Here is a 14,553-nt window from a genome sequence, read left to right as displayed (position 1 = left end):
GTTCAAAAGGGCAATTAGCATTCCACCCTAACGACTTAAGATTAAGTCCCGACGGTCCTGGCAGACCCAGTGTTTCTGCCTGTTCGTGTCCCACCAAACTTATTTCCACATACCTCTACTCCATCCAACCCCCCCTGGTTAAAGCCCTCCCTACCTATGTTCAAGACACCTCACACGCTCTTTGTCTACTCCAGGACTTCCATTTTCTAGGCCCCCATTCCCTCATCTTCACCATGGATGTCCAGTCACTCTACACCTCCATCCCACACGATTAAAGCCCTCCGTTTCTTCCTCGACCGCAGAACCAACCAATCCCCGTCTATTGATACTCTCCTCCGCCTAGCGGAGCTGGTCCTTACCCGTAATAACTTTTTGTTTGACTCCTCCCATTTCCTCCAAATACAAGGCGTAGCTATGGGCACATGCATGGACCCTAGCTATGCCTGCCTCTTTGTAGGGTACGTCGAACAATCCGTGTTCGAGGTGTACCAGGGCACTATCCCCAAACTCTACCTCCGCTACATCGACGACTGCATTGGTGCTACCTCCTGCACCCACACACAACTCACTGACTTCATTCATTTCATCACTAACTTCCATCCGGCACTCAAATACACCTGGACCATTTCCGACATTTCCCTACCATTTCTAGACCTCACTATCTCCATCGCAGGTGATAGACTACTGACCGACATCCACTATAAACCCACTGACTCTCATGGCTATCTGGACTACACTTCTTCCCACCCTGCTACCTGTAAGGACTCCATCCCCCACTCCCAATTCCTCCGCCTATGCCTCATCTGCATCCAGGATAAGTTATTCCACACCAGGGCATCGGAGACGTCCCCATTCTTCAGGGAACGGGGGTTCCCCTCTTCTACTATAGATGAGGATCTCACCAGGGTCTCTTCTAAACCCCGTAACTCTGCTCTCACTCCCCATCCCCCCACTCGTAACAAGGGCAGAGATCCCTTCTCCTCACCTTCCACCCTACCAGCCGTCACATACAACAACTAATCCTCTCACATTTTCGCCACCTCCAACGTGATCCCACCACTGGCCACATCTTCCCATCTCCTCCCCAGTCTGCTTTCCACAGAGACCGCTCCCTCCATAACTCCCTGGTCAATTTGTCCCTTCCCACCCAAACCACCCCCTCTCCTGGCACTTTCCCTTGCAACCGCAGGAAATGCACCACTTGTCGCTTTACCTCCCCCCTTGACTCCATTCAAGGACCCAAGCAGTCTTTCCAGGTGCGGCAGAGATTCACCTGCACCCCCTCCAATCTCATCTATTGCATCCGCAGCTCTAGATATCAGTTGCTCTACATCGGTGAGACCAAGCTTGGGCTTGGCGATCGCTTCGTCCAACACCTCCGCTCGGTTCGCATTAACCTACCTGATCTCCCGGTGGCTCAGCAGTTCAACTCCCCCTCCCATTCCGAATCCGACCTTTCTGTCCTGGGCCTCCTCCATGGCCAGAGTGAGGTCCACCGCAAATTGGAGGAGCAGCAACTCATATTTCGCTTGGGCAGTTTGCACCCCAGCGGTATGAACATTGACTTCTCTAATTTCAGGTAGTCCCTGCTTTCTCCTCCCCTTCTCAGCTCTCCCTCCGCCCACTGTCTCCACTTCTTCCTTTCTGCTTCCCCCCCCCCCCCCCCCATTCTCACATCTGAAGGGTCTCGACCCGAAACGTTGCCTATTTCCTTCGCTCCATAGATGCTGCCTCACCCGCCGAGTTTCTCCAGCATGTTTGTCTACCTAATGACTTATGATGATGACGTAACCTCCCTGCCTCAAAAGTGAAAGTGTGAGCTATTCATCATTGTGTAAACCATCAGGAAGTCATGATAAACATTGGGTTAGGCCGCATTTGAAGTATTGTGCAGTTTCGGTTGCAACATTAAATGAAGGATTGTGAGACATTTGAGGGGGTGCAGAAGAGATTTAAGTTTATAAGTTCTAGCAGCAGAAATAGACCATTCGGCCCATCAAGTTTACTCCGCCATTCGATTACGGCTGATCTATCTTTCCCTCTCCCCCAATCTCCTGCCTTCGTCCCATAACCCCAGACACCCTTACTAATCAAATCAGAGTGCTGCCTGAATGGGGGGGGGGGGGGGGGGGTGGGATATAAGGAGAGGCTGCACAAACTTGGATTCTTTCATTGGAACGCCAGATGTTAAGAGGAGACCTGATATAAGTATATAAAATTATGGGAGCCATGGCTGGGAGAGACAGTCAGAAACCTTTTACCCCCCCAGGTTGGAAAGTTCAAAGACGAGATGGAATAGCTTTAAGTTGAGAGGGGCAACGTTTAAAGGAGATGTAGGGGCAAGGTTTTTTTACTTATTATTATTTTTTTTTTTTAAACACAGAGGTTGGCGGGTACCTGAAACACACTGCCAGGGATGGTGGTAGAGGTAGATAGGATAGTGGTGTCTAAGAGGCTCATGGATATGCAGGAAATGGAGGGGTGTGGATCACTTGCTGGTTGAGATTTGTTTAATTTGGCAAAGACACTGTAGGCCAAAGGGCATGTTCCTGTACTACACTGTTCTATGACAGCTGGGGTGAGGGAATAAAGGTGTAAAGAACAAGGCAGCAGAGTAAAAGAAAACTTTGCCTTTCCACCTTCCTCTCAACCCTCTTTTCGAGAGCGTGGGATTTAGAGATTATTATACAAAGGGTCAAATCAAACAAATCAGCTTTGTGCTGGTGGTCAGTCAGTACAATCGGCTGAACAACAAGGGGCGATTCAAATTCTAATACACTGAAATGCCTGGGAACGAATTAGCAGGCAGTAATCTAATCAAATAAGCCAGGATCAGAGCACAGCTGCTAATTCTCTTTCAGGTATTTAGGCTTTGCAATACTCCTGTTCCATCATGTAGTCATGGTTGAAATCCAGATCCACCGTTCAGTCAATATGACACACAAAGTGCTGGAGTGGCTCAGCAGGTCAGGCAGGATCTCTGGAGAACATGACTAAGTGACTTATACGGGTTGCGCCCCTTCTTCAGTCCAAAGATTAGTTTCTCAGTCTGAAGGGTCGTGACCTAAAACGTCACTTAACCATGTTCTTTAGAGATGCTGCCTGCACTGCTAAATTGTTCCAGCACCTTGTGTCCTTTTGTGGATTAACCATCATCTACAGTTCCTCATTTCTACATTCAGTCAAAATTGCTTGGTAACTATTTATATCTTAATATTGTTATAAAGGATTCCTTCACACGTCTAGCTGGGGCTGGCCAGAATGCTGAGATGATACACACCCTACATTCCAGCAACACCCTGCACCCTGCAATCCACCCAGAGCTAGTTTTACAGCAGTCACGGGACTGCAGTCTGAAGAAGGGCCCTGACCCGAAATGTTGCCTCTCCATTCCCTCCACGGACGCTGCCTGACCAGCCGATGTCCTGCAGTGCTTTGTATTGCTTCGAGTCACAGGCCAGGCCTGGGAGGTAGGTCACTACACTCTGGACTGCACACAAAAGCCCACCTTACTCTGTGACAGGACTTTCTGCAGCATCAAATTCTGTAGGTACCAACTGTGAAAGCAGCCCAGAACCCAAGAGCCAGAAGAAACCTCCTCCTGCACCTCCTCGATGGAGCCCCATTAGAATTTTGTACATTTCACCTAATCCTCTGAAGTCTCATGAATACAGGCAGAGTCAAACTATGGAGGGAAAGGACAGATGAAGTTGAGTGGTGAACCTTTTTCAGCCCAATTCCGTCAGAACGGTCCCGACTTGAAACGTTGTTTTTGCATTTCCTCTACAGATGCTGCCTGACCCAGAGTTCCTCCAGCACTTTGTTTCACTCAAGACTCCAGCATCTGCAGTCACTTGTGGCTCCATGAAACCATTTGCCTCCTTAACGGTTTACTGATCCTGTATATTTGGTAACAGTGACTGCCCACAAGAACACTCAAGAGGCAATTTCAGACCAAGCTAGAGTCCCACACTAACCACACAGCCAGCTGATTGTGGCTGGGCTTGCATGCTATAACAGGCAGAGTCGCTGGCAACAATGCATCCCTCACCGACGAGCTCAATGCATTCTCTTCTCATTTTGAACAGAAGGTTAATGTCATGAAGGTTAATGTCACCCGCTACGACAGCCTTGGCTGCACATGTACCCACAACCACCATTGCAGACAGTCTCAGGTGCAAACATCACCAAAAACCTGTGTTTTGGCAAGTTCTTTTTTACACAGAAAGAACTGTGCCTGGAATGTGTTGCCAGGGGTGGTGGAGGCAGTTCAGTTTATTGTCACGTGTATCGAGGTACAGTGAAAAGCTTTCGTTGCGTGCGAACCAGTCAACGGAAAGGCAATACATGATTACAATCGAGCCATTCACACTGTACAGATGCATGATAAGGGATTAACGATAAAGCCAGTAAAGTCCGATCAAAGATAGTCTGTGGGTCGCCAATGAGGTATATATTAGTTCAGGACCGCTCTCTAGGCAGCTATGACAATGGCATTTAAGAGGAGTTTAGATAGGCACATGGATATGCAGGGAACGGAGGGATGTGGATCATGTACAGGCAAAGGAGATTGGTTGAACGGCATGATGTTTGGCACGGGCATTGTGGGCCGTGGGCCTGTTCCAGTGCTGTACTGTTCTATGTTCTAAAGTGAGAAGTAATTAATTATAGGCCAATTAATCCATCATCACTTCTTGGGAAATCCCTAGTCTATAATTAAAGGTGCTGCAACTGAAGAATCTTTTCTCAGTTGTTCAGGTCAGAGCGGGTATGTGGAGGTCGGGCGTGATAAACCCGAGAACTTTTTATCGCAGAGCTGACTAAAAATAGTGGACCGAACATAGTACAGTAGAGCACAGGAACAGGCCTTTCAGCCCACAATGTCTGTGCCAAACACCATGCACATTTAAACTAATCTTCTTTTAGGATGAAGTTAAGGTGCCTCTGCATATCATAGCTGCTGTTGACAGGAACCCTACCAATGCAGGGCATCACCAAGCTTCGTGTTGTCAAATATTGTGGGGAAGTTACATTCTGAGGATCAGTAACACAGGGAAGCCTCCCAGGGCAATTACATTCCTGGATCATTACACACCCTCCAGAGCACTGACACACTGTAAAACATCTTAAGGTACCTTGTACGACTGTGAAGGAAATTGATTAACCATTGCCACATACATTTCAAACATCATTAAAAAAGAACAAGTATCAGCCTGTAGGTAGATATCGGGAGAGTGGTTAAGAACCACATTTAAGGTGGACGGCAAATGAAGCTGGGTGTTCAAGTAAGTGGTTAGCTTCAAGAACGTACTACTTGACAGGGTCGCCTGGATCTTTCAGAAGGAAATTGGATCAACATTCACAGAAGTTCTGGGCTTGTTGGACTGGCTGTAATGCTCTGGCAAAATGCCAGCACAAGGTGGGGTGGATCACAGCATTTGACACTTGATGGTTTAAGTTTCAAAGATGTAGCTCTCAAAGCATCTTTTTTTTTTAAGGGAGAGGCAGATAGATGTAGAGGGAGCATTAAGCCTTGACAGGAAGCAGGACAGTGAAAGTGGGACTGAGAAGGGCCAGGCAATGGAGAGTTCTGAATGAGGACAAACATTTTTGCCAGACTGGGGGCCACTGAGTCAGGTGAGTGGAGGGTCAGTGGGGGACCGGGTGTAAAGAAAGACACTCTCTGACAGTATTTAGCATAAATACCGTTTTATGGAAATAAATTCTGCTGAGAAACAAACCTGGACAGCAACAGATCACTCACCTCATCCACCGAGATTGGAAGGACTACCCGACTGTAAAAAAAAAAGGAAAAGTAAATAAATATCCGGAGTTCAATCATTAGTCACAAATCTTTGTAAAAATGTTGGAAAAGTTCATTAAATCCAATTCTATTTAAAGACAGAGGTTAACACCTCAAGGTGATGACCTTTTGTTAGAAGGGGTGAAGTGAGGAAGCAGACATTCAGGTTTCGGAGAGAGGATGGGGCAGAAGGAATGTCCCAGGATGGAGTCCCAGAGAAAATGGCTGCCGCCAATGGAGGTGTTGATACCAGCAGCAAAAGTGTCTGGAGACGGTGTACACAGGAGTAGAATGAGGGCAGAGGTGGAAAAGAGAAAAAAAGTGCTCAAACTGAAAGATACAAAACAGCAGTTGGTAGAAATCCAAAAGAAAGAAAATCCAACAGTTTAGGCAGAGCCAGCAAAACACTGTAATAGGCTGACGGCTTTAAAACAAAATTAGAAAGGCCATTGTCTCAAACTGCTGAATTTAACATCTCAGACTCTGGAGTTTGACTAAATGAAGGGTGACATGCTGTTGCATTGCTTATGTTGGGCTGCAGTGGAAAGCGGTCACCCCATGTGTTTTAGTTCCTTCAGTAAAGAATTACAGCTTTCAGAGCTGCCAGATTGAGTACACTGACAAATACTCTGCTGAACTTAGACAGGTGTACGGTAAAGAGGATAGTGACTGGTTGCATCATGGCCTTGTTTGGTAACTTGAACGCCCAGGAATGAAGAAAATTAGAATGGTATACGGCACTAACCTCCCCAAAATTGAAGGGATCTATAGGGCTCCAAAAGGCAGACGGTACCACAGACCCACATTACCCTGGCCTCCCTCTCATTTTGCTACCACCTTCTGGGAAGGCAGCTCAGAAACCTGAAAACCACTATCACCAGGATCAAGAACAGCTTCTCCCCAAAAACCATTAGGCTCTTGAACACTACACAACAATAACCTCATTGTGAAGTATGTGCTATGAGCTATCAACTGTCTGTGGTTGCACCAAGGACTTCAGATTTTTTGCACTGGTATTGGAGTTATTAATTTACTGAATTTGTTTATTATATATTATTTGGGTGTATCACATTTACAGATCCGTTAGGCTGATGCAAGTAAAAATTTCATTGTTCCATTGTCAGCACATATGACAATTAAACATTTGAGTTTTTTGCTTTATTGCATGTTTTACTTCCTTGGTTACTAACTGAGGTTTCAATAAATATATGGAGTACATTTAACCTCTGCTTCGAGTGGGTCAGGTGACACTCAGTAAAGTGTGGCCAAAGACTAATCAACTACTGGAGAACTCTCCGGCCCGACATTCAACACCTCTGCAGCTCGCGAGGAAATGTCACCTTCCCCTGCTGAGGCAAAGCTCCGTGGACAACATATCAATTCCCTCAACGCAGAAGAGCGCAACTTTGACAACAAGAAAGGAGATGAAAGAGCGCAGTTACATTCAAAACAAGAGTCCTATAATTGCTGATGCATGGAAAAATTGTAACGGGCCTGTCCCACTTATGCAATTTTTTAGCCGACTGCCGGCGACTAGGCTGTCGCCACAGGTTCGCTGGGGTGTCGCTTGTATGGTCGTGAGTAGTCTCCCAAGTGGCCCAAAGAGTCGTAGCGTTTTTCTGGTCACCACTGGATTTCGGTGATAGTCGGCGACCGTGGGCTTGTCTTCTCCTGACGTAGGTGCTGCCGTAGATTGTCTCCAGGATGGCGTAGGTTGTCGCCAGTGCTGACTTTGGTGAATTCCATTGTCGCAGTCGCCTAAGTGGGACAGCCGATTAGTCCAGTCGCCGGTTTTTCGGCGACGTGCTATGACTATGACAGGTGCCGGTAGTCACCTAAAAAAAAAATTTGCCTAGTGGGACAGGCTCTGAGATTTGTATTGAGTTTGAATGAAAAGTTTAAGGAGCATAGAATTAGGTCATGTCATAAGGAATAGAATTAGGTCATTCGGCCCATCAAGTCCGAATCAAATCCGCAATTCATTATGGCTGATCTCTCTCTCCCTCCAAATCCCATTCTCCTCATAACCTCTGACACCTTACTGATCAAGAATCTATCTATCTCTGCCTTAAAAATATACACTGACTTGGCCTCTGCAGCCTTCTGTGGTGAAGAATTCCAGATTCATCAACCTCTGACTAAATAATATTTTCCTCATCTCCTTCCTAAAAGAACGTCCTTTAATTTTGAGACTATATGGGATCCTCCCCATATCCACTCTATCCAAGCCTTTCACAATTCTGTATGTTTCAATGAGTTCCCCCCCCCCCATTCTTCTAAACTCCAGCCAGTAAAGGCCCAGTTCCGACAAACACACATCCTAGGCTAACCTACACATTCCTGGGATCATTCTTGTGAACCTTCTCTGGACCCTCTACAGAGCCAGCACAGCCTTCCTCAGAAATGGTGCCCAAAATATTCCAAATACATCCTTACCAGATCCTTATAGAGCCTGAACATTACAGACTAAATATAGAACAGTACAGCACAGGAACGGCCCCATTGGCCCACAATGTTTGTGCCCAACACAATGCCAAGTTATAGAAACAAGGAACTGCAGATGCTGGTTTATACCAAAGGTAGACCCAAAGTGCTGGAGTAACGCAGTGGGTCAGAAGGGCCCCCAACACAAATCACCCAACCTTTATCTCCAGAGATGCTGTCAGACCCACTGAGTTACTCTAGCACTTTATGTCTATCAATGACGTCAAGTTAAACCGATGTCATCTGCCTGTATATGAGCCATAACCCTCTATTCCCTGCACTTCCAGGTGCGTATCTGAGCCTCTTACAATGCCTCTTTTGTATCTGCCTCCACCACCAACCCAGCCAATGCGTTCCCTCCCCCACTATGCCTTTCCCCCTGCTTTGGCAATGAGAAGCACACTGTTTGTTTCAGGTTAATTGCCTTTCAAGACAGTTCTGATTCAAGGTCACATATCTGAAATGCTCTGTTCCTCTCACAACAGGTCATAAGTGATAGGAGCAGAATTAGGCCATTCGGCCCATCGTTTGCTCCGCCATGGCTGATCAATCTCTCCCTCCTAACCCCATTCTCCTGCCTTCTCCCCATAACCCCCGACACCCGTACTAATCAAGAATCTGCCTATCTCTAGTTTAAAACTATCCATTGAATATCCAAATATCCACAGGCTTCTGTGGCAAAGAATTCCACAAATTCACCACCCTCTGGCTAAATAAATTCCTTCTCATCTTTTTCCCCAAAGGAACGTCCTTTAATTCTGAGGCTATGACATCTAGTCCTAGGCTCTCCCATTAGTGGAAACAGCCTCTCCACATCCACTCTATCCAAGCCTTTCACTATTCATGGCTTTGGCAGGTTGGCAAGTCAGGTGCTGCCTGACCTGCCAACTTCAACATCTGCTTTCATTTCAGTTTCAGCATTTGCGGCATTTCATTTGTGCTGAAGGAGATGCTGCATTCTAAAAAAACAGTGGCTAGTAGAGATGCTTCCCCACAGCGGCAGAGACCCAGGTTCGATTCTGACCTCAGGTGCTGCCTGTGAGAGTTTGCACGTTCTCCCTGTAACCGTGTTCAGACTTGTTCCCACATCCTAAAGACAAGCAGGTTTATATGTTAACTGGTTCCTAGTACGCAGGGAGTGGATATAAAATTTGGGTAACATAAAACATGATCAGCATGGGCTCAGTGGGTTGAAGCGCCTGTTTCCATGCTGTATCTCTAAAGCTCCCACTACTCATTACTCACAGCTGATAGCCACAGACCTGCTTCCTGCCCCAGCCACTGCCTATTGCAGATCTGGGAAGAACGCACAACATCCTTAGCTGCATTGGTTCAGGCACAGAGGCACCTCTCCCTCAGTGAAACATTTGGGAGGAGCAGCAGCTCGCCCTGATTCACGCCAATGCTCCTCGGCTGCCGAGAAAAAACAGGATATTGCTGCTGATTTCAGCAAGTTTAGGCGGTTTACGCTTGGCCAGCAGCCAGCGGAACTAAAATGCAAGCAGGAGGAAGATCAAGTGTACTACTGAGAGGTTGCACATTATATAAGGAAAAAGAGCCCGATATCAGCAAAACTTAAAAAGATAAAATCTCAGTTTTTAAAACATTGCACCTCCATGGAAACATAAAATCTCAGGGACTTGGACATCAGTAGGAAACCACACAAGAGACGACCGAGACAGACACAGACACAGACAGACACAGACACACACAATCACACTGAGAGACACCAATATAATTGAAATGCAAAGCTTGAAAGCACCAACCACCAGACTTAGGAACAGCTTCTTCCTCTGTTATGACTAGTGGACAGTTTGCCCTGATCTTCCAACCTATCTCATTGTGGACAAGAGACATTTTCTCTGGAACTGTAATGCTATAACAGGAAATTATATTCTGCAGTCTGGTATTTTTATTTTTACACTGCCTGTTGCACTCCTGTATGGCTTGATTCTTCTCATGTTTAGTATGATCATAGTATGATTTAATTGGATAGCAAGCTAATAAATGATTTTCTTTTTACCATGGTGCACATAACATTAATAAACCAACAGCAATATCAACTGATACCAAGAAGAGCACCAGTGTTTATACACCAGAGACAGAGCCGAACGAGGATCGCTGTTGTATTTTTCATTGGTGTATTTATTGCTGTATCTATCATTTCCTCATGTGAAAAAGGAATGTCATTGCACCCTGGTGTACATGCCAATAAACTGATCTGAACCTGCTCAGTGTTGGTGGGAGGAGGAGGAAAATGGAAGCACAGTCACCGACACAGCCTTCCAGTCAGGCTGTGACATCACTGGGCCCACCACCGATCACGCCTTCGGAAAGTTGCCAAGATCCCTCGTCGGTGGTAGAACAGATCGACTCAGAGCTCCAGAGAAGTGCGAGCTTAGAAATAATATTAAAATGGAGACACTGGTGGCTTGATCGGCAGCAGAGGATGATGATGGGCGATGGGTGCAAGGTTAACCCTGGTTTTCAGAGGAGACAGTGAAGCTGCTCCCCACTGGCGGATGGGTCCAGGATCAGAGCCACAAAGATCAGGTCAAAAAGGGGATGTGAACAAAACCTCTCGTGCACAAGGAGTGTGTATGACCGCACTGTCTGCAGGGATAGAGGAACTGGTCAGGGAGACCTTTTGGAGACGTGGACAAGCATCTAAAAAATAATCATCAGGGCTACAGAGAAAGGGTGTGAGAATGGGAACGGTGAGATTGCTATAACTAGGACATAAAGATCTGAATGGTCGCCTCCTGTGCCATAAGAAGCCTATGCATCACATGTTGGTTGATTACACTGCTAACAGTGGGGATTCTGTTGTGGGGAGAAGCTGGAATGGTCGACAATGAGATCTGTCTGCTGATTCCATCCAAAGTGATTGAGTAACTCGGTGGGTCAGGGAGCATCTGTGGAGGACATGGATAGGTGACATTTTGAGTTGACCATGACTTTAGTCAGGGGGGGAGAAAGCTGGAAGAGATGTAGGGGTGGGGCAAACCCTAGCAATTGATAGGTGGATACAGCTGAGGTGGTTTGATTAGCAGATGAGTGGACAAAGCCTAGAGATGAAAAGGAGACAAAAAGGTCTCAGATAAGGAGAGAAGAGTGAAATTAAAAGGCAGAGGGTGGGATATAGGTGGAAGGGGACAGGGAGTGGGGGGGCAGAAGGGGTGAGACAGAGAGAGAAATAGATGCACACCAGGGTGGGGGGAGGAGGGAGCACAGATTCCAGCATCGGCAGTTCCTTGTGTCTCCATTCACCAACATTGCTTTGATATCCCTTTGTTCCTGGCGAAAATAAAGTCTATTGAGTGGATTGGGATGATGTATTCAGCTGGATTTGTGGAACAGTTACTTAAGAAATAGGATCAGGAATCTGTCTTCTAAAGCCTTCTCTGTCATCAAGATCATGGCTGATCTATTTAATGCCATTTTCTGGCCTATTCCCATATCCTTTTAGTCGACGAACCATTCAAATATCTATGAGCGAGGCTCAGCTGCCCTCTTGAGATGAGACTTCTGAACACGCATCTTCTGAAAGACTCCCATTTCAATAATTAATGGTCTACCCCTTATTCTGAGAGAGTGATCACTAGGTTATGACCTTCTCACCCAAGGGAAGTCCAAGTTTTCACTCCCTCTTTAGTCTCCAAGAATTTTGTTTGTTTCAATCAGGCCACTCCTAACTCTTCACCCAACCATGTTCCCAATCAGAGGTACAAAGTGCTGGGGTAACTCAGCAGGTCGGGCAGCATCTTTGGAGAAAAAGATTAGGTAACATTTCGGGTCGAGACCCTTCATTGGACTAGGGCCGCAATCATGTTCCTATACAGTGTTGTGTAATGAACACTGAATACACTACACAAAACTGAAAGTACAAATGGAGACACAAGGAACTGCACATGCTGGAATTTGAGCAAAGTGCAGGAGGAACTCAGTGGGTTACGCGGCATCTGGAGAGAAAATAAATAGGCAACATTTCAAGTAGGGAGTCTTTCATTTCTCCAAGGAATAATTGACTGGCTTACTCAATATCTCCTTAGTTCAAAGATCTGCAAACACAGGAAGCAGCCTCATGAATCTGGGTTACATTTCTGCTTTAGTACATCTAGTTTAGAGGTACAGCTTGGAAACAGGGCCTTTGGCCCACTGAGTCCTCACTGACTATCAATCACCCGTTCACACTAGTTCTATGTTACCCCACTTTCCCTGCAAACTATCAATCTACAAATCCCTTCAAACTCCCTATTAATCTACAAACGCGCACATCTTTGGTATGTAAGGGAAAACTGGAGCACCCAGAGGAAACCCACGCAGTCACAGGGAGAACGTGCAGACTCCACACTGACAGCACCCGTAGTCAGGTGTCTTGCCATGTTTAGTTTTAGGTTAGAGATACAGTGTGGGAACAGGCCCTTTGGCCCACCGAGTCCACACCAACCAGCAATCATCTGTACACTAGTCCCATCCCACTCACTAGGGACAATTTACAGAAGCTAATTAACCTACAAACCTGACGTGCATAAAATCATAGAGAAGCAGAGATAGGATAGACAGATAGAACTTTTATCCCAGGGTCAAAATGGAGGGCATAGACTGGAGGGCATAGCTTTAAGATGAGAGGGAGAAAGCGACAAGTGACTTTTTTTTACAGAGGGTGTTGACTGCCTGGAACATGCTGCCTGGGATGGTGGTGGAGGCAGATATGAAAGCGGTGTTTAAGAGACTTTTAGATAGACTCATGGTTATGCAGGGAATGAAGGGTTATGAATCATCTGGCCAGGCGGATGCGTGTAGGAAGGAACTGCATATGCTGGTTTACGCTGAAGATAGACACTAAATGCTGGAGTAGGGTTTCTGAAAAAGGGTTTAGACTCAAAACTTCACCTATTCCTTTTCTCCAGAGATGCTGTCTGACCCGCTCGGTTACTCCAGCATGTGTGTCTATTTTGGCTTTATGATTGTTACCTACATTGTGGGCTGAAGTGCACATTCCTGTACTGTGCTTTTCTGTGTTTGATTGTCCTGTCAAATGCTCCAGGGTCTGGGCAACTCAAGTTAGAGCTTCCTTCACAAATGAGACCATTTCCTGCTGCACCCTCCCTCCACTGCCTCTAGATTGTCAGCTTTTTGTCTGAGAGCTGGTATTAGATGATCTGAAATTTCAACCATCTGATTATCAGAAAATCTGCTAAAGCCTGGCCCGACCATGTCGACCCCCAGCCAACGGGCTCAGCCTCTCTCTGTAGCAACTGTCTAAAGTTTGGACATAAAACCTAGGAAACTCCAGCAACGGAACAGGCCCTTCAGCCCACAATGTCCGTGTCGAACATGCTGCCAAGTTAAACTAATCTTCTCTGCCTGCACGCAATCCATATCCGTGTATCTACCCAAAAGCCTCTTTAATATCTGCCTGCACGGCCACGCTCAGAAGTACGTTCCAGGCATTTATCTCTCTGTAAAAATAAAACTTGTCCCACACATTATCTTTAAACTTTCTCCCTCTTACCATTTAGCTACAGCTTCAAGTAATTCACTTTTCCACCCTGAGAAATGTCTGAAACAGGAACCGTTACTGGCAATGACCTTTAGTATTCTTTCTTCAGCAGAATCAAACCACCCATTTTCACCTCCCATGCTGCCCAGGTCACCCCACTTCAGCTAACCCAGCAATGATACCCTTCCCCCGTGCACAGTAAACCTACACTGGACGTATTCAAGGAGCCGCATGGTATTACCTTTGCCCCACCATCTATAATCATGAGCCTATCCAAATCCCTGCCGCCCGCGTCCTAATTCACACCGTCCCATTCAACCATCACATCGACAGAATGACTATCCTCATCCTTGTCTCCAGATCCTTCCACCGTCCTGCTGCACACTCTCCAACTTTAGTTTAGAGATTAAGATCTATTTTAGAGTTAAGATTTTCCTGCAGATCTTCTAGACTCTTATGTACTGAGGTAGTACATAAGAGTCGCCACCTTTCCGGCGTTACGTTTCTCCAATATTTTCTGCTTTTGTTTAGTTTAGTTTAGTTTAGAGCTACAGAGCAGAAACAGGCCACTCCAGCCCACCGAGTCCGCGTCAACCAGCGATCCCCGCACACTAACACTATCCTACACACACACCAGAGACAATTTAGAATTTCACCGTCAATTAACCTACAAACCTGCACATCTTTGGAGTGTGAAACGAAACCGGAGCACCCAGAGAAAACCTACGCAGGTCACGGGGCGAATGTACAAACACCGTAC

The 14,553-nt window shown here is 46.3% G+C and overlaps 1 protein-coding gene across 1 annotated transcript in view; it reads right to left on the bottom strand.

Annotated features, from left to right (window-relative positions):
* The window catches only part of pitpna (phosphatidylinositol transfer protein alpha), a 61,006-nt gene that overhangs the window by 36,786 nt on the left and 9,667 nt on the right, over positions 1-14,553 (bottom strand). The window contains exon 2 of the mRNA XM_033045862.1: positions 5,765-5,795. Coding sequence (XP_032901753.1) covers positions 5,765-5,795 — 31 coding nt within the window. The remainder of the gene's footprint in view (positions 1-5,764; positions 5,796-14,553) is intronic.

The sequence above is a fragment of the Amblyraja radiata genome, chromosome 28 (genome assembly GCF_010909765.2).
Source record: "Amblyraja radiata isolate CabotCenter1 chromosome 28, sAmbRad1.1.pri, whole genome shotgun sequence".
Taxonomy (NCBI): Eukaryota; Metazoa; Chordata; class Chondrichthyes; order Rajiformes; family Rajidae; genus Amblyraja; species Amblyraja radiata.
This window is presented reverse-complemented; position numbering and strand designations above follow the sequence as displayed.